At 31.5% G+C, this 21835-nt stretch overlaps 1 protein-coding gene across 1 annotated transcript in view; it reads right to left on the reverse strand.

Annotated features, from left to right (window-relative positions):
- The window catches only part of LOC129216998 (ankyrin repeat and fibronectin type-III domain-containing protein 1-like), a 168590-nt gene that overhangs the window by 46029 nt on the left and 100726 nt on the right, over positions 1-21835 (reverse strand). Inside the window, exon 6 of the mRNA XM_054851228.1 lies at positions 3094-3172. Coding sequence (XP_054707203.1) covers positions 3094-3172 — 79 coding nt within the window. The remainder of the gene's footprint in view (positions 1-3093; positions 3173-21835) is intronic.

Here is a 21835-nt window from a genome sequence, read left to right on the forward strand (position 1 = left end):
GTATTAACCCGCATTATCCGGCATGCCGGAAAAAAACGAGGTTGACCAGCATGCTGGGAAATTCGAATTTTTCGGCATGCCGGATAATTCGAGGTGTATTTTGCAACAAAACAAAAGTAAATTTCTCCATTCATTTCCAATTAGAAAACAAACTACTGCAAGGAAAAAAAAATAAATCCCCAAAGTAACCTTCTTTCAAAAAAAAAAAAGCACATGTAATGTGTTTGTTATTTATTGTAGGTCATTATTAATGGATTTAATTATATGCCAATAAAGTAATCAATTCAGAAGCAATCATCGTTACCGCGATTTGTTCATAATTTTTTTAAATAAAATATTTTGGGTATCTTTTAGAGAGGTAAGTTTAATTTTTATTAATTGAATAGCTATTGTTAATTCTTTAGCACTGTTTTAGGGACGGTAACTTACTGCTTAAATGTTTGCTTACTTAGTTTTAATTTAATTCTATGAAGTTATTGGTTATTAAACAATATTTTTCTTGCTAAAATAACAAATGACATTGTTTGTTAATATTTTACAGAGTTAAACTGTTTATTAATACTAATAAGATATGTATAGAACTTATATTCATTTTTAGGATGAATATATATATATTTTTTAGTATTAATTTTTTTCTTAACCTCGATTTTTCCGGCATGCCGGAAAGCACCAGGCAAGTGCTATTGAAAATTTGGGGACCCCCGAATTTTGAGGCATGTCGGATAATGAGGGATAATACGGTAAAGTTTTAACTAAATTTTAGGAGAATGTAGAAGAATATAAGCTCTTAATGAATAGGAAGGAAAATTAATTCGGAAACAAAGTAAAATACTTTTGAGATAACTACAATAAACTAAGGAACAGTAAATGCTGGTCAACAACTAAACTCCACATCCAATGATATCTGATTTGAGTAAATCAAGGGTTTCTATAACAGAAGCAATATTGTAGAACCACTCTGTCGTGGTCTGGTAAACGGCAGTATCTGCAGAAATGAGTTTTTGAGATACTTAAAGAAACGCGTTTTGGATTCAATACTAACAATAGGGACTTGTTGGAGATGGACGTTTTTATCGTGCTTTTTTCGGTGGAAGCCAAAACAGCAAACTTGAACAAACAAGCTAACGTACAATAGATGACAAGAATGCTTTAAAAAAAAAAAAAAGAGAGAAATTTGCGGTTACAGCCTTTTACTTGCCCACTGCAGCACAATTGCCATATGGGGGCAAACTTAAAATTTGGAAAAAAAAAGGAGGGGGGTGGGGTCAAGTAGGGCGCATTTACTAGAAGGAAAAGACGGAAAGGGCCCATCACCGAGAAGCAAAAGCACACATATTCGTACAATTTACATCTTCGTACGTACAAAGATTAATTATTGGTAATTAGGAATATTCTTTTTTTTTCTTTTAATTTTTTTAAGTTAGCAACTTGATCTCTTTCTCTCCCCTTTGTTTATTTCTTTTAAATAGTGGGGAACAATCAAATTCTAACCGATAGACAGTAAAATCATAACCCATAAAAACATCTATGAATTTAGAGGACTCAAGGTTCTTCTTCCATTGTGTTGTTCTCGCCTCCACGTGCCTAATTAACCTTAGGGAACATTTGAAGATGTTACACGCCTCATCGTCAAATACAATGCACAATTGTTATGGGGTTGACGTGTGGGTGATCCTCTCAACAAAAGAAAATACAGCTTGGAGGTAAAATAATATGTTGCACTATTTTGCAATGCCATAAAATTTCAGTTAAAAGTTGCGGGGCCATATTTGGATTAACCTACTGGGAAATAACAAAACGTAGGTAATTCTTTTGCTATACTCAAGATAATGCGTGTTGCGGCAAAATTCGAGTAGAAAAAGAAAACGTTTCGTTTTGACTTTTACATCGAAATTTCGAAACGGGTTGAAATTGCAACCAAGTTGCTCAAATCGAAACAGTGTATCTTTATCTGAAAAAGAAACTAATGAACAAGAGCAAAAAAAGTAAGAGTCAAAAGGCTTGTTTTAAATCCTCAGTTTTGAAATATTACTATATTGCAGAGGTCAGGATCGTGCACCCTCCGGGATTTTTTATGCGGCCTTTAATAAATCGCGATTCTTGTATTAATTATGTAGATTGCGAACATTTGAAAATTAATTTTACAGTTGTTGCATTTAATAATACGGATGTTCAAAATAAGATGTGTCAGAGTCGAACTAGAATGCAATGTTTTAAATCAATGTATCCGAAGATCTTCAGCAGCTAAGGGTCTTGGGATACATAAGTCCAACTTCCGCTTTTAATTTTTCAGTGTCACGTGTCATCTCTATGTCAATTTCCTTACTCTATGTAAAATATCAATAAAAGTGAATACGAATTTCAAATTGTCGAAAAACATTCGATTGTTTTAGTTTTAGTAGCTATTTAAAATCTTACTTTTGACTACTTGTTTAGAAAACAAGACTAAACTCGACAATCAAGGCTAATTTTAATTTGACTGTGCTCGTCACAGGCGACTAAAAAAACTTCCCAATCTTGTTTTTTCTTTTTTTAGTAGCAGTAAATGTCTAATAAGTCGCTTTAATAAAGGTATTTATTAGTTGCAGCAAATCCCGAGAATACCGTTGTTTTAGCTAATACCAGTTTTACAAAATTGCATAACACCACGAAATACGGTATTCGGTGTATCGGAATTGCAATAACTACATGTCACGTTTTTCTCTTGTACATATTGAAGCATTAATACATTATGCTTTAACTTGTGTGACTTTTCTTTGATTTTTACTTATTTATGTAAGGTTTTCAAATGTATTATATAAACTGGAATTCCGTGCTAGTTTCGAATAAGGCTGAATAATTTTAGTGAAACTTCTGGAATAAATTCGTTCTGGAAATAAAAGCTTCACACTTCACAAAAAATCTTACGTACTTTTCATACATTTTAAAACTCATTTAGTGCAGGTACGGTTGAGAAATAATAATAATAATAAAAATGAAAATAATAAAATTTCTGTTTTTCAAACTAAGTTTATGCACCGAAACAGTTGCTGGTTATTTTTTCTACAACTAATAAAAGAAAATAAATTAGGTAGTAACTTTTAAACTACTCACGTAAGTGATCAAAACCAGTTTTCATTCTTTTGAGAAGTTGATGCCGTCGTTGCCATAGCGACAGCTGACGCTCTTTTTCCTAGAGAAGAAAAAATAAAAATGCAATTGGTCACGTTTTTTGTTTTTCTAACATGCATAAAATATCAATCAACTACTTAATGACAATCCTTAAGATAACAATATTTTCTAACTATGCTGTTAGGGAAAATTTTAAAAGACAAGAACAATTTTTATTCTATAAAGTATACATAAATACATTTAACAAGCTTATTTAAACCTGCAAAGAAATATTAACCGAAAGAAACTCTCCGCTTTAAATATCTACTTGTTGTTCCTTAGGGAATCCATTAATGAAGCTATTAAAACTAACGAATCAGAATACAGAATGATTTAAAAGTGTAATTATTATTTTTCTTTTAACTGTAGAATAAAAAAGGAAATAATTCATGTTTTAACTTACTGATACTGACTTCAACTTTTTTGTAAGTTTCATCATCCACAAATATAAATTTTTATAACGACCTTTAAAGTAGATTAAGACCTTGTGAAATACTGTAGCTAAGGCATGCTTTAGTCATAATAGTGCTTATACGACGAAAATAATTTTTGCAAAAAATAATTCATTTTCTTTAAGTTGATAGTTAAAGCGATTACAAAAATATATAAATAGTGTTAAATATCAATTAAAGAATTTTCTCCACTGAATGAGAGCGAAGAGACTGGTTTAGTTGCACGAAACCATTTCGTCGAATTTCATGGAGTTGTCTTTTCGCGTCTCCGAAATCTTCCCGAAACGCAAGATTGCATTTTAAAGTCAAAAAATACCTGTTTCGTTTTTATAATTATTGCTCCGTTTAACGGACGAGTCTCCGCATTAACAATTAGGCCGTGAATTTTCCACGACTGTTCTTAGAATAAAGATTGCCATTTAGAATGTCAATTTTTCAGGTTACAGTTGCGAGGAAGGTTCAGGCGGAAGCTGAGAGGTTCTTGTCAGGCGTTTCCGATATGGATATGAAGGCGAGGTTTTTCTTGGCAGTAGCTTACGAGGAACATATGGTTTCCGTTGCGTTGACGTTTATAATTTTTTCATGATTCGTTTTAAAGGATTTCTTTTTTCACTTTTGAAGTTAGAAAGGGGAAAATATAAATAAATAAAACATGACCTTGTACTCAATGACACCCGCACGTTTGATGCGTAAAGTTCCTTCACCCTTTGAGCCCCATAACGGGTATCATACGTGCCATATTAATTTTTTTAAATAAAATATCTAATACAAATAATTCATAAATATGTTCTTATTATGTTGTTAAGAGATCAAAATTTTAATGTCATCAAAAAAAGGAGGTTAGTTTAGAATTTTTTTTTTCTTTGTAATGCCGCAAACTTTCATATTCTTCCGCGGAATGTTTACTCAAAAATTCGATTAATTATTTTATTTCTGACAGTCAACTGTAGTTCAAGAGAACGCAGAGACATTTCAGTTAAGTTTAAGGTTGGTATTGGTTTGCAAATTAAGAACAGTAAAGCACAGACACTTTCTGTGGAAAATGGAACACTTTCAGAGAAAAACCCGTCCTTTGCCGGAAGGTGCAGATCAATATATAGCTACATAGATGCACTATCTTTCTTATAATGGAAATAAATAAACCTTATAACCTTACAATACAAATAAATAAATAAATAAGCATGAACCTGTATACTCAGCGGGGCCCGCACAGTTTGTGCAGAATTTTTCAAAGCAGCAATTTTAAAAGGAAATAGGATGTAATTCAAATTTCAATTGGATGATTCCCCCAAAAATCCATTGTTATTAGTTATAATGAAAGTAGTTTGCTGAGGCACGTAAAGATAACTATCGCTTTTCAATTATTACTAATTTTGTCTAATCAATTGTAAATAAATAGTTCAAAGGAAAACATATTTCAGGTGAATTTTAGAGTGATAAGGGTTTGTAAATTTGGAACAACTTTCCATGGAGAATGAAAATTTTTTAAAATGAAATTACGTCTTGAGATGGAATGAGCAGAAGATTACAGTTAAACAGATGCACTAGCTCGTTAAAGTATCGTTTACAATAAGTAATCGTTTTAAAGAATGTTGTTTCAAGGTTTTTATAATGGTTCCGGGAATCAAACGAACCTAGAGGGAGGAAAAAAATCCTGAACAGTGGAGGACTTGGCTTTTCGTAGTCGTTAGTCATCTTTCATTCTTCTTTGAGCTTTTTGTTTTATTTTAAACTAGCCACCTGCGGCCACATTTTTTTTTTGTGTTAATGATACAGTCATTTCAGTCTTTCTCTAGTCGGGGGGTTGCTCGTTGTAAAATTTTTAAGTTAACTGTGGAAACCTGGCAATGGAGCTTAAAAGCTGCTACCAGAAATAATAAGCAAAATTAAAATACGTACCAATGTATTTCCACAATAGCGTAGTTCTTGGAGAAAATTTAAACAAAATCACCAGTGGTGACCAATTAGTTTGCCTGTATATATAAACAGATTTTTTTTTTTTTTTTTTGCGTAGCAATTTTATTATTTAGATCAAATCTAATTGGAAGTTACCTAGTTAGATTGTGAACCTACACACACACACACACACACACATATATATATATATAAATGAAATTATCTTTTCATTCATAAACATGCTGTGAATATAACATATACTATAAATCTGCAAGAAATTAATATAACTTCGCCAGAAAAAAAAAGCCCATTTTAAATTACGTGATTTGACAGCTCTGTTCCACCTTGTTGCTTTTCTCGGATGAATTTTTATTTTGAAGTTCACACTTCGTTGCACTAAAAAAAGGGTTCTTTGAAATCCCGAAACACGTGTCTGAAATCAGTTTGGTACTTTGTGCCTGATTGTGTTGTTTACCATTGTTAAAAGTAATTAAACTCGCTTGCGCAACCGTTTAGCCCTCACCACTGTGCAAAAAAATTTTTTTTATCCATTTTTTGCTGAAAAAAAAAAGCCGCTCTATGGTGCGCAGTTATACGCAACAAAACTATTTGACAGCCTAATATTATGTAACTCGGTGTAACATTCTTACCCTTGCGAAAAGCTTTGTTGAGTCATCTTTTATTAGTTACAAAGATGAAAATAATCCCACCTTACCACCATATATTTATTTTTACTGGAGTGACTTAAAGCCAACTGTTTCTATTACACTTAAAATATCTTCATCCGGTGTTCCGCAACTTTGAGAGTGTTTTACAGCAAGGTATTTTAAAAGTAAATATTTTTCAACTATTTTTGCGCACATTTTCTATATTAGGAAACAATGCTACTTCTTTTTTTTGTCAATTAGCGCTCTCGAACTTATCAATTAAATTTACTTTGCATGTAATAAATATCTATACCACTAAGAAGCTTTTAAAGTTCAATTACAATTTAGCTAATAAAGCATAATTCAGTAATGCACTAAAACCAAAAATGAATGAATGACTAAATAAATAATATAAATAAATAAAATAAATACAATAAAAATTAAAATAAAAAAATGAATGGAAGTAAAATATAAAAATACATAGCAATAAAATAAATAAATGGAAAAAAATAATAAAAAAATAGCAATAAAATAAACAAATAAATGAATGGAAGTAAAATAAAACATTAAAATTTGCATTTAAAACGTAATCATGAAAACAAAATATTCGTAGCTGCAAAAACGAAAAATAAATCCTTTACGTACATATATTTTTTCTAACTTCTATTTTGGGAGAACTTGTGGTATCGTCTGCTAGTCTAAGGCAAAATTACGCTTTTGGTTTGGTTTTGATAAAAACATCCTCTTCTAATCAACTTAAAAAGCTTCGAAAAAATTACATCATATGCAGAAAAAAACTAGGCTTTCAAAAGAAACAAAATATGCATGTTTGTTTCCTCTTCATATTACGCAATTATGTGTTGAAAATTAAAATACAAAATTTATTAATTTTTACTAGAAACGTTTTTAGTCGCATGCCCTATAAGATCTACTCCTGACTAATTTTGAGCTACATTTTATAAAAATTGCTTGGACGAGTTCGGTTTTTTTCAAGTCACGAACAAAGACTTAGTAAAAATTCAGTGGAACTAAATTTGCAATGTAACGTTTAGATTTATATGCTACACAGTAAACCTGTTTAACGAATGCTTTAATGCTAAATCTAAATTCTTGAATAAATAAATTAATAAGAGAGGAATTGGGGAAAAAAAAAAAAAAAAAAAAAAACAATAGCAGTCCATAAAATGTGACAAAAGAGAGAGAGAAACTGCATTGATTTAGTCAAACGATATCGTTTTCGAAACAGACATTGAACGCATTCAGAATTACAATTTTGGATTAATAAAATAAATGAATTAATAAATTAAGAAGAAAAAAAAACTACACTCACACGCTTAAAAATTAAAAAAAAAAAAGGAATTTCCGAAAGTTTCTTAGTTAGCAGATTGTTTACAGAATGCGAAATTACTGAAAAATTTGAGGCAGCGGGAAAAAAATCCGTTTAAATAGGAAAAATTGATTTAAAAAAAAATAAATAAATAAATGTAGTTTACTAGTTAAATATTTCTTAGAAAGCATAAAATAATGTTAAATATACTTAAATTTGTATAGGCAAGTCATATAATTGATATATATTAATTACAGAAATATGCGTCAAACTTTTAAACTTTTTAAAAAAGTTAGCTTTCTATGTTCAAAACACGGAAAATTATCGAAATAATTCTAATCATCGTTCAACTCTTAATTTTGAATGAGATATGCTTTTGTAATTAGTTCAATGAGTTTTTCGTTTTTTGTTAATTATAAGATAATAAACAGAAAGTTTTGTTTTAAACTTTAGAGGTACAAGCGTTAGTAAATGTGTATTATGCACACCCATAAATGAAAATCTGTTAAAACTTTTACTCATTTCCACTAATTGATAATATTGATGCATTAATTCTATCCTGTATTTATGCAATTCGGTTGTAGTGAGAAAAGCAACAAATAAATTGATCAGATGCTAGAAAATCGGTGTTGGTATACTGGAAAGTAGGCTCGCTTAGTTTTTGACGGAGCGTCTTCTTTATTATTAAATCATTGATAGGTAAGGAATATCCAGACATTTCTCGAACTGATTCTTTTTCTCGTAGATATTCTTACTATGTTTTCATAATGTTTTAAAGAGCACTCTTGAGGTTTACTAACGTTTGTTTACGTTTCGAATGCCAAATTTGGTCGCATACGTCCATTTTTAATGTAAGTTTATATTACACGATATTCGAATGTCAACATTGTGCACTTTCTTAAAGTAAACAAAACACTATTTCAAATGCAAAACTAACATTAAATTTTGTTCCGTAATTATTTTTTTTGCTCTTGGAGAAAAGTGATTTGAAATGGAACCCTACAGGGTGGAATGATATTAAGTTTAAAATTATTCATTGAAAAATATTTTTAAACTATGCTGAATTTACTTTTGAAATTATGTAGCAGAAAAAGTAATTTCGGCTACCTTATGTATTCAAGTAACAGCTTATAGATAATCTTTTTCCTCTTTCCAATCATGTAAGAAAAAAAAAGGAACTATATAAAGAATAAAGAAAAAGAGGATGCATTTTTAAGCATTATTGGGAAAAACGAACTACCTTTATTTAACAGGTCTGAAATCACTCAATGTTCTTAAGTGTAATCATTTTGAAGTTCTACTCAGCAAAGCTTAAACTTGACATCATTCAGCACCAAACTTTTTTAAAAAAAAATAAAATGGAAAAAAAAAAGAAAAGACACCAGATCACATAGTTACCACTCTAATATTTGCTATGATCGAATGAAAAAACAGAAAGAAAAGAAAAAAAAAGGAAAAAATAAATAAAAATGACACTTCTCTCCGAAACACGTGCTCCCAATTAAGCAAAATCACTCAATTTTTTAAGTAAACTAATTTCAACAAATAGCCAACTCAGTTATAAAATATTCCTTTACACTTCAAGAATAATTTTATCCACAAATTAAATGCCCAAAGCTGTGGCAAAAAATAAACATAAATCGAAAGGTGAAAGCGTGGGGACTAAGTATGTAAACACAGTTTACCTGAAATTTCACCATGTGTATCCATAAGTTGACGCTTTACATGACAAAACATAATCTCAGCGTTAGAATAACATCAACAATCCTGCAGAACGCATCAAAAACATACACTTTGTTCTGCATAGTGGTCCCTGCACCGAAAACCGGATTTATTCAGCTAGTCAACTGGCCAAAGCGAAGAGGCCGCGCAAAACTTTTAGCGTCCGGCCCCGGACAGGGTTGCCAGAAAGACAGGAAGTAGTTTCGCTCGCCAAGAAAAATGCTTTTGCTTTTCGTTTTTTGCGAGGGAGGTTTCCCGTCGTTTTTTTTTTTTTTTGGTATGGATAAAACTGGTTACGATTTGTGACATACTCTCTCCGCTATGTTTATCATTACCGGAGATTGGGGACAGAAAGTTTTTGTTTTTGTTAGAATATACAAAATAGAATATTGCTACTGAATTCATTTGTTATCAAGACAATGGCACCTCCCATTTTGACGAGTTCAAAAATAAGTTATGTCTAAGAATAAGACGGGAAGGAAGAGGGGTTAAAATGAAGAAAAATAGAAAATATTTTTAAATGAAGGAGAAGAGGCGTGTTTCTCACTGAAATCTAGTGGGCGTGTGGAGTTATTTACAATAGGAGAAATTATTGTTATATTTCTGCTCTTTTTCTTGTACATTTTGGTTTTAGAAGCTTTTCCTATTACCTATATTTCCAGTAATAAAAATGCGGGGCAATTAGGGCCATTCGACGAAAAACAGTACTTATGTTCCGAAGGTGACGACCAATATGTTTTGTAAAAAATAATTATGTATGTAAAAAATAATAACTTAAAAGGGTAATGATTAAATTGATCTGCTTAACAAATTACAAACGAATGTGTGATTCCTTAAGCAAAATATTTCGTCATTACTTTTTTAAATAATTACTTTTTAATGAAAATATGAACCGTCACTTGCGAGACAAAGTGACTAATTTTCGTGTACTGGTCCCACACATATTTTTTTTTTCAAAGGTTTAAACTTTTGTTTCTTAACAAATGAGATATGTTTCCTTTGCATTAAAACCTTTGCTTTTAAAAAATACAATTTATTTTATCATTGATATATTATAAAATAGTAAAAATATTAACTAATTCATAAGCAAGTTACAAGAGCTTGACTTTGGATGTCCCGCCCGTGACGCATGCAAACAAATTAAATTTTAAACAACAAAATCGTTTGATAAAAATATAACTATGTCAGGTCAGGAGTAACTTTGTATCAAATGAAAAGATCAAAAAATTTGCTGATCCCTGTTTAATTAAAATATTAAGAGATATAATAAAATGTTAATGAAATTTAAGCGTCTTTTCGTTCCGCACGTGACGGTGGAATGGCCCAATAGCATTTTTGTAGACTTACATACATTATTAATCGACTTTGTAGACATTACTCGTAACCTCCAAATCGGAGATTGACATTACATATAATCTTCATTGACTTAAAGACATACACAATATTTTTATCAATTCTGAAACCTTTATCTCTTTTGAGTTGACACACACTTCATCGACTTTTTAGACACCCTTAACCAGTTCTATTGACGTTGCATATTTTCTTAATTGGTTCTACACGCACTGCATATTCTTCGTGGAATATATTGATTGTTACAAACATTCTTGAATCACTTTATAGACGCTATGAATAAGAATAATACAACAGATAATAGCGCAAATCAGAACTTATAAATAAATACAAATCTAAAAGGAGAAAATTAAAATAATAATAATAGAAATAATAAAAAAAATAAACTCAACAATATTAAACATCATTCGTTTTGAATAAGAAACTTCACCAGTACATATTTTGATGATGATACATCTTTCTCTTTTTCCAAGAAAACAAAAAATACCCTGCTCACACACACACTCACGAAAAGCTCTGTAACTGAACCTACTTTCCCTTACATCAATATTTTTTCAATTAGCTAAGGTTGTAAATTATGTCAAACACATCGTTTTAGTATTTTAAATTGATTTAAAACAACAAAATATGAATCTTTTATGCAAAAAACAAACAAATAAATAATATTAAAAATGATGTAGATTTCGTATCAAATTTAGTTTATGAAACTGTTGCGGTTTATTTCAGTAAATTTCAACCGTGAAGAAGTTTTTAATAAAATCACTTTAAAATAAGCTAGTTTGTCTAATATTTAAGAGTATAACTTTATGAGAAGCAAATTGGGGAACAGAGTTAAAAAAAAACGTTTCTAACATATAATTTTGAATCTGAGTATGTAAAAGAGTAATAAATATACAAATAACGTATATATTAGCTTTTCTATTAAAAAATGTTTGTAGTTCGCAGAATAAACATGAACAAAAAAATTAAAAGTAGTACATCAAAATTATTTTTTTAAATCAAAATCATTTGCAGCTCTTTCTTTCGAGTAACAAATTAAGTACTCCGAATTTGCTTTTTATTTTCCATTACCAAATTTTTAAAAAATAATAAATTAATTAATTAATTAACACTTAAAAATGGGAAAAAAATCCAACAATAATTTTTTTCACTATAGAATCTTTTGCGCATTGAGAGTAACTCTATTTTGAGTCAGTTAATCTATCTCTAACTATGGTCAATGTTGTAAATCGACGAGAGGTGGATTTTCGATTTTCATTAAAAACATTTTTCCTATTGCTTGGAACCAAGAATAAAGAATATATTTAGAATCTGTACACTTTTCTCCTTTTCCTTTTGTCCCATTTCTTTTCCTTTCGTTAGGCACTAAAAATAATTTTAGTAGTGTTGGTTTTTTGATAAAAAGTTTTGAAATTCTCTCGTAGGTATTAATGTTAAATATTTTTGAATTTCTATGTTTTAAACATGTTCTTTATCAAGAGCTTTTTCCAACAAAGTTTTTAGGAAACGAAATCTGTCTTTCAGTTCGGGAGTGCCGTTAGTTTTTTAATGCTTGCTTTAAATTTCCCCGTAGCAGTTAGTGTTACATTTTATTTTGAACTCTTGCTTTTGATCACGCTCCTTGTCAAGAGCTTTCCCGAAGAAGCTTTTGTCTCAAAATTTAAAATAGCCAAATCAAAAACATTTTTTTAAAAACTTTGGCAAAGGTTTTTTGCAACAAACTGTTTTTGAAGAAAATCTTCCTAAAAGTTTGGGATTTACATTTGCCTCAAATTACTCTGTAGGCGCTAAGTTTTTTTTTTTTAAACTGTTCAAAATGAACTAAAAATTGTCCAAACAAGGAATAGGAACCCTCGCCGTGGTCTTTCGAACCGGAAAAAAAAGAAAAAAAAAAAGAAAGAGAGGAGAAAAAAAAAGTTCGGATCGGAATATTCCCTTTAAAGTTATTAGGGTCGGATGAACCGCGCGGGGGGGGGGGGGGGCAGACCTTCGTACATTGATTTTCCCCATTTTTAATACAATTATTTTATTTGCTTTTTTACTATTTTTTGTTCTTTGCGATTCCTTAAATTATTCGTAAAAAAAAAAAACCTTTTACGAGAAAGTAGGCGAAAATAGGTGAGGTTTTAAGCAGGTGAAGTGCCTCCGCTATCACTCCTTGAATACCCAATGAAGCAAACGAACTCCCATCTCCTTTTAAGAGCTTAATTTAGAATTCCGGCTTCTAACATAACGCGCAGTCTGATGCGAAATCACAACAGAGTTGAAAACTCTTTTAATATATATCCTGCTTCGAAACACCCTCCGTTTCTTTTCTCGAAATAAACGCCGAGGCATACAGTGATAATAAGCCAAATATGGCAGTCGAATTCGCGCAAGTTTTTTTTTTTCTTGTTGCACGCAAGTTCATCCCGATGTTTGCAAAAAATACTTTTTCCCCCCTCGCCCAAAAGTCCCCCGTACACGCTTTTAAATATAGGTAAGAAAAGGACTTTATCGAATAATCTTAGAGATGCGGAAGGCCAGATGAAATTAAAAGATACACACAATACTAGTTATTCTTTTGGACTATTAATTACCAAAACAGGTGTTAATTCACAGCGAGCACACTAAGTGATTGTTACCAGTAGCATATTTTTTTTCATCATAAAAGTATAGGATTTAGAGATGTAAAAGAAGACGGCAAGTTGCTTCAATAGCTTCTGTGACAAACGTTTTTGTGTATCTTCTGTTCATATAAAATCTCCTGCTGCAAATGATCATGTAACACGAGCGGCGCTCAAGAAACAGAAACTAATACATTTTTTAAAAAAAATAAATCTAACATAATGAATTGAACTCAATTTTCTGTTGTTTTCTTTTTAAACTTTTTTTAAATTACGCCTAGACCAAGCATGTTTTCTCACAAACTTCGTACATTGTAGTAGGGTGTCAAATTAAAAATTCACGTTAACTTCTTCATTTTGTTTTTTACGCGAATCATGTTTCTGATTACAATGTAATGTATACATGAATTTAATTTTAACAGAATAGTATAAAAAAAAACCTTTTGTTTTTTTTTAAGTTGAAAAGGGGAAAAAATAAAAAATCTGTGAAAACAACTGTTTACGTCTATTCTTTCTAAATAATTTGCTGACCCTTCATTGTTTTTACTTCAGATTCTGCTCTATTTGATAAGAAATATACTTCTCCTTTTACAATTTTGGGTGCTATTAAAAAAAAAAAGACTTTTCCCCTCTCAAATTGCTTTAAAAATTATATAACAACTTATAAAAAGTAGATTCAACTAGATCTAAAGAAGCACGCTTTCCCGCGGTCAACATCGATTTAGTACAAGTAAGCCATGTCTCTCACTCGGTAATCTTAAACTCTAAATCATTTCAAATATATATTTTTGAGAGTCAAAGCCTGTTTTTTTTTAAACATTTATTTGAAAAAGAAAATTAAATTAAATTGAAAGAATTATAAATTTATTGTATTGAACTACACAAAGTTGACCATTGTGTTTCAGTAAATTCCAACGATTTTTTAAAACTAAAATCTATATTCAACTCAGGTACCCTTTTCCTCATATGTAACTGCACGAACACAAGAGAAACAAAAAAGTACAAATGAATTTCCAAAAATTTCCTTTTAAATAAAATTTCCTAGTTGAAAAAAAGGAAGAAAGATGTACACTGGAATTTAATTTTAACAAGATTCACAACTCCAATAAATTATAGGGGTGCTGCAGTCACTGTCTAATGGCGGATGAAAAAGGTAAAACAAACAAATGCCGTAACTTATAATTTGCTTTGACGCTTAGTGAATGACAGTAATTTTTCATCGTGTTTGTGGAAAGTTTTCTTTTCTATTCTTCTGAAATTGCATTACATCATAAACTGTTTGAAGCCTGTAATTTACCCCAAAGAAAACACGTGAAATGGAATGTTTTACATTTTTCTTCAGTTTATATTGTTAATCACCGCAGGGTAGCGTATTCGAGCTCTGGAGTTACGAATAGGATCAAAAATAAAATTCTTTTTAGTAAAAGATTTTTTTTCCAGGGGGAGAAAAAGGAAATAAATTCAAAACAAAAAGGTTCAAAAAACATTTAATTTAACTTTTTAATCGTTGCCAATGATACAAATGAATAATAGAATTTTTTGTTGAAGGTGTACATCATTAATCATTTAAGTCGAAAATAGGGAGAGAAAGTAAAGGTTTTTTGCACTTCGAATCCACTTCACTACGATTCAATCAATCAATTTGCAACTTTTGTCAAATTTTTTTTTTTGTTTTACTTCTACGGTTGCCGGCTAAAGAGAAAGGAATTAAGAGCCAGTTTTTATAAGAGTCAGGCAGGTCAGATACATGCCATTTTTGATTTCTCTAAAAATTTTACAGTGGTTTCTTTGAATGATTTTAGAAGACATATTTTTTCTTTTCTTCCAAAAAAATTTTTTGTGACCCACGAAAAATCCGAATGTTGGTCCCAACTTAAGGTTTTTCTCAAATTGACATTTTTTAATATTCAATTATCTCTGCGCATTGAGCATCAGCAAAAGTAATCTTTGTGATTACAACATGATATTTAGTGCCTCAAATGAAATATATCGTAAAATTTATGACTGACTTTCAGTGGACCCTGCAGGGGTGGCTAAACTGTGCCGAAGAAAGTGAAAATGTGACATGTTTGAGGCATTTTGCTTCCATGCATTGAGGCTCAACCATAGCTTTTGCGACCAATTTGTGCAGTGATATATATAAATTATTAAATAGACTCATTAAATTGCATGGTTAATGCTCACTGCTGCGAAAAATAGCAGTTTTGTCATCAAAATATAATAAAAAGTGCACTTTTTAGAGGCTTGCAGTGCACTGAGGGTTAGTATAGAACTTACTGCCTGCATTTCAAACTAGAGTATGTGTATTTTCACAATCAAGTGACAGAACTATGGGCAAATTCTTTTCAAGAACACAATACGTATTTCAAAACAGTAAAACGAACTATTTAGTTTTCAATTCAATCAACGTACCCGGGTTTAAACCTTCCTCCTGGGACTTCCAGATACTATTTAAAAAACTATTATGATCAAAAACTTGGTTAAGTTTTTGATCGCGAGTTATAAACTTGCAAATAGACTGATTATGCTTACTCGCATACTTTATAATATGATAACTAGAAGCAAAGTGAAAAAAAAAAAAAAAATATATATATATATATATATATATATATATATATTTGAATTTTCGGCATCCTGAATTCAAATTATGTTTTACGCAATCACGAGCGTGTGTGTGTATGAATGCGCGTGTGTGTTTGTGTAGGCGCATGTGTGTGGGTGCGCGTGTGTGTGTATGTATGCATGTGTGTGCGTGTTGTGTATGCAGTGCTGTGTGTGTACGCGCGCGTGTGTGTAGGCGTTTGTGTTTGTGTGTGTGTATGTAGGCATATGTGTTTGTGTCTGTGCGCAGGCATGAGTGTGTGTATGTGTGTGTAGGCGTGTGTGTGTATGCGTGTGTGTGTGTGTGTGTAGGCGTGTGTGTATGTGTGTGTAGGCGTGTGTGTGTATGTGTGTGTAGGCGTGTGTGTGTGTATGCGTGTGTGTGTAGGATATGGACGCAACCTGGATACGGTTTTCGCAAGAGGAGCAGCATCGTGAGGCCGGTCGAAGCGACGGTAGTGCTGCAGAGGGAGGTGGTTGGAAAATAAAATGATAGGAATTCAAAACAGTCAAATGAGAACAATAAGCAATCGTGATTGCTCAAAAAAAAAAAGCTTATTATTGCAGTAAAAACGTAAGTTATTTGCAACACTTTTTTGAAGGTGTTTTAGGTATATTTGTAATTATTTTAATTATGATGCCTTTTTTTCGTTTGTACTGTACATTATAGTTCGTTGACATTCGTTTAGACTGTACACTGTAGTGACTACCATGATAGCAAACAATCACTTAGTCATATTTCATTACTTATGATAAAAGCATACTATGACATTATAAACAAGGGAATAGTTGCCTAACTGACTAGTAGGCCAATTAAAAAAAAAAAAAAAAACAAGACAAAGCACTGTAGCTTGAGTACAACTAACTGGATGCGTCGTTAACTCTTATGCAATTTCCTCATCTTGAAGTGCATTTTTTTATAAGCCTGCGGAACCATTGCCCATAGTTATGTCACTTGTTTGTGAAAAGACATACACTCTAGTTTGAAATGTAGGCATCAAGTTCTATACTAACCCTCAGTGCATTGAGATATAGATCCCTAAAAAATACATTTTTAAAATCATGTTTTGATGTTTTTCTTTCACTTTGCTTCTAGTTATCATATTATAAAGTATGCGAATAAGCATAATCAATTCTATTTGCAATTTTATAACTCATAATGGTTAAGTTTTTGATCATAATAGTTTTTTAAATAGTATCTGGAAGTCCCAGAAGAAAGTTTAAACGCGGATGTGTTGACTGAATTGAAAACTAAATAGTTCATTTTATTGTTTTGAAGTACGTATTGTGTTCTTGAAAATAATTTGCGCATAGTTCTGTCACTTGTTTGTGAAAATACACATACTCTAGTTTGAAATGCAGGCATCCAGTTCTACACTGACCCTCAGTGCACTGAGCTAAAGGCTCAAGAAAACTGCACTTATTTGCATTTTCGATACAAAAACTGCCATTTTTTGGCAGCGCAGAGGGTAACTAATGAGGATATTGAATAATTCATATATATTCTTACACAAATCACGTACAAAACCATGGTTGAGCTTGAATGCAGGGAACCAGAGGGTCTCAAACATGACACTTTTTCAATTTTTTTCGACAAAGTTTGGCGACCCCTGAAAGGCTGCACTGAAGATAAACCACAAAATTTATGATATATTTCAACTTGGATACTAAATGTCATATTGTCAACACAAGAATTTTTTTGGCTGATGCCAATGATTTTAATTTTGATACAAACTGCTTAATACACAGAAGTAATCGCATTTTAAAAAACACTGATTTGGGAAAACCTCTACGTCGGGCTCCACTTTACGAATTTTTACAGGCCCCAAAAAATTTTTTTGGAGGAAAAGAAAAAAATACGTGTCTTCTAAAATCTTTAAAAGAATCCCCCATAAAAATTTGAGCAAAATCAAAAATGGTGTATATCCGAACACCCCATTCTTGCCCGATTCTTATAAAAACCGGCTCTTACAATCAAAAAGACATTTTCTATACACGTTCATCAAAAGCTTTTTCATACAAAGTTCGTTTCAAGCAAATTCGCCTCTACGTTCTGGCTTTATATTCGCTTTGAATTTCCTCATAGGCGCTAATGTTTTTTTTTTTGAACTGCACCATATTGAACGGAAAATTGTTCTAATCAAAAAAATGAAATAAGGAAATGAGGTGTGCTCGCTGAGATCTTTCGAGCAAAAAAAAGTTTGTTCGAACCAGACAAATCACTCAATAGATATGGGGGGGGGGGGGGGCAGACCGACGAACCGACAGACACATTTTCCCCATCTCAATACCCTACCTTCCAATTTTTAATTTTCCGATATTTACTTAATTATTTCATTTAATTTTGACTTTTTTTTGTGATATTTTAAAGATGCATTAAGTTTTCTTTCATGCTTTTTTCTTCTTTCTCTGACTTTTACTGGAAAAGTAGAGTAGGCTAAACATGCATTAACAGTGGTGTGGTAGAAGGTTTTTTTTTTTTTTTTTTTTAAATTTTGAAATGCTTTTCCTAAGCGAGATGGCCTCAGAACCTGAAAAAATCATTTTGTCCCTTGTCACATGGCGGACAGAAAAAAAAAAAAAAAAGAAAAAAAAGAAAAAGAATAAATCTGCTATAAGAATCTACATATAAAAACAGAGTTGGAGATTGGTTGACTGAATTCAAAATTCAAGAAAATGATTTTATTTTTGATATAAACAAGTTTGATGCTTTAAATAATTTCGCAAAAAAATTATAACTACTGCTGTTTATTTCCGTTTTTAGCCACAATTAAAATATCACAGCATATTCGTTTGGAAAAAGATTTTGGTTTTAGTCAAAATTCTTTTGGAGTAAGGCTCTTAAATTTTATTATTGTTTTCTGTTTTTTCTTGGCAACGGTTAAAATAGAAACCAAATCTTCAGGAAAAAAAATTAATATAAATTCCATTAAAATTAGGTTCCTTTGTGTAAAAAGCGTTCCTTCTTTACTTGTATTTTTTATCGTTTGTATTAGTTATCTGGATTAAAGATTTATTTCTTTGTTTCTTATTTTTTCATTTTCATAATTTGTTTCTTCTATTTGAGAAAAAAATAACAGAGTATAAAATGTTCATTGCCGAAGAAAAAATTTCTGAACATGATGCCTGACAATCCGTGAGATTGTATTTGACAGCATTTTTACATTGACTCACTTGATTTTTTCTTTCCCACCAAAGTATTTTTTGTTTTAAAAAGTTATTTTGACTCTTAGGAAAGTGTATGTATGAAAATTTTGAATCGAGGCATTTGACATAGAATTGCAACTGATGTTAGGAAAAAATAAAATCGATTTTGGCAGGCATGAATGTAGGCTCGTTCAGTTCTGAACGAACTTCATGTCACTGTATTCTCCCAAAACCAAAAATGACGCCTTTTTGTTGGAAACACTCAACGCGTGGTCGAAAGAGAATTGACCTCAAATGCAAAAAATGACTGCTACGTGTACTCCATTGAATAGAATATACGTTTTTGAAGAGGAAGAAATGGCAACTATTTCTTGCTACCCTTCAGTATTGCACCAGAATTAAGAAGTATCGACTTGAGTAGGTGAAGTGAAGATAAAAATGCTGAGTTTTTGAGAACAAGTGACATACAAGGAAGCAGTAATTAAGATTAGAAGAACTCCCCCGGTTTCATATAAAGAGAGAAAGGTGAAGATTTTTCAGCTAATAAAAATAACAGCACGATAAATAAAAATAGAAACGATAATAAATTGAGAAAAAGTCAAAGAAACCTATAAACGCTTTTCAATGATGATGACAATAATAATTACAAGAAACATATTTAAAAATGGGATACGTTAATGGTAAACTGGAGTAGACGTTAAATCCCGGTTATCACAAATTTGCCATTTCAACTGCGCTTGCGCGCGGACTAAACCTTTTGGACTTCCTGTTTTAAGGTTTTGTGTTCCTCTTACCTCTTTCTAGGTTAGAGTGCCAACAAATTAATGAATGCGATTAGAATATTTTCACAGCAATTTCGTGATATATTATATGAAACTACGGATATGAATACCTGATAATCTTTATAATGTAAAGGGAAAAATGACACTTTAGTATTTATTGATTTGAAAATATTTACTTAACGCACTATACTTAATGAATGTAAACGTAAAACCCGTTGGGTACTTCAAAAATGATTGGAATATGAGTACAGATGTCCGTCTTTTGTGAATATTTTACGTTAGGCGTAAATAGCAGTATTATGCATTTTTATTTAGGTTGATGGTTCGGCTTTGTATTAGAAGTGATGTTGCAAAAATCAGACTCCGAATCCATTAATAATTGAGACTCAAAACTCAATCTTCACCGAGGCCTAAAAACTAAACCAGAGTTAGCTTTGTGATTTCTAATTTTTATCTGTTGCTATCTCACATATTTATTACCAAATTTAAAATGTTTAATTAATATTAGCAAGATTTTTTAAAATCAGCTAAATCCGCGCGCAAGCGCAGTTGAAATGGCAAATTTGTGATAACCGGGATTTAACGTCGAGTGTAAACTGGCGGGGAAAAGGTCCAATTCACATACTGTTCTGAAAAGGGTGCTCAAGCACGAATGCCGTAGCGATGAAGTATTGCTGAATTTTAGTTTCTGATACCGATTTATTTATTATTTTTTCTGTGTGTGTGTTTTAAAAATGACATGCTGGTAACAACTGCGTGCCGCCTTAAAATTATTCTATGCCTCCCTTGGGAGTCGATTGGAAACCACTGAGCTTTTTTCCTTTAACTCTGAAGTCTTCAGAACTTATTTTCATACGAATGATCTGAATTCCGTCTAATGTGTGAAAAAATCATATAAAGAGGAGAATTCGCTGCGCCCAACCTCTCACTGGAAACTATAGTTACGTGCAAATGATTGCAGTCGCATTACTTTCATGAGCTCACAAGGAGGGGTTGAGCTTAGTTTATGCGTTTTTTTTTTTTTTTTTTGGTGTTTATTTAACATTAGAAATAAAATGATCGATCCCGAGATTTTGTATGAAAACCACATCTCTAACAGAAAAATTTCATTAGAATAAGTGAACCGCCGCTTTTTGATTTCTCAAAGGACTGGGCAAAAAGATAACGTAAATACGGGAAATGCATAGAAAGCAAAAATCAAATATAAAAAACTTAAGGTAGTTATACTTTCAAAAAGTATAATACCTTCGATTTTACGAAAAGAACATCATTATACATGCATACCATTTCCGATCTTTTTAAACTTGGCGTTTAGGGAGAAAATAGTCTATAATATAACCGAATGGAGCATTAGCGTTTCTGTTTTCTTAGATTTACTTTCAAAAGCGTGGATTTGCTTCAAAGAAGCATAAAAGGAAACATATTGTCTTTACATTTCTTCTTTTATTTATTTTCTTCCCCAGGGAAAACGTAAAATGTGGGAAATCAGTTAACCAAAAACTTTTCATCCGGGTGAAATTAACATTTTGGTATAGAGGAAAACTATAGGACCTGATGGAAAAAGCGTATAATGGGAGGAAAACGTAGATTCGGGGGGAGTAAAATCGCAGTTTCACTTTATACTGTTCAGTAATATCTGTTCAGTATAATTGGAAAAGCCCCCTCACTCATCTGTAAAATAAATAAATAAATAAATAAATAAATAAAAAATAAATTTAAAAAAAATAAAATTAAAAAATAGAAAATGAAAAAAAAAAATTTTTTTTTAGTGGAAAAAAGAAAGGAAAAAAAAAAGAGAAAATCGAAGAGAGAGTAATAAAAGGGGGAAGGACACATCTCATTTTTCCATTTCCCCAGAAACCTGTTTCATCTCTGATTTCATTTTCTTCTACGTAAGATGGGGTGACATTTCTTTGTCTTTTTTTTTTCTTCTTGAGAAGGTGAAGCGTGAAATCCACCTCCTATCGCAACAAAAAGTGTAACTCCGAATCGGATTGTCTTTTATTATATTATTATTATTTTTGATCTCAAGGTTAGCGCTGCAGCATTTCCGCAAGATCTTTGCTCGATGAATGCGTACCTTCGTGGAAAACCGTTTCCGTTGGAGTGAGTGTGCATTCGAATCACTTTCTTTGAGGACAGTCTTTGCTCTTTG

The sequence above is a fragment of the Uloborus diversus genome, chromosome 1, assembly GCF_026930045.1.
Source record: "Uloborus diversus isolate 005 chromosome 1, Udiv.v.3.1, whole genome shotgun sequence".
NCBI lineage: Eukaryota > Metazoa > Arthropoda > Arachnida > Araneae > Uloboridae > Uloborus > Uloborus diversus.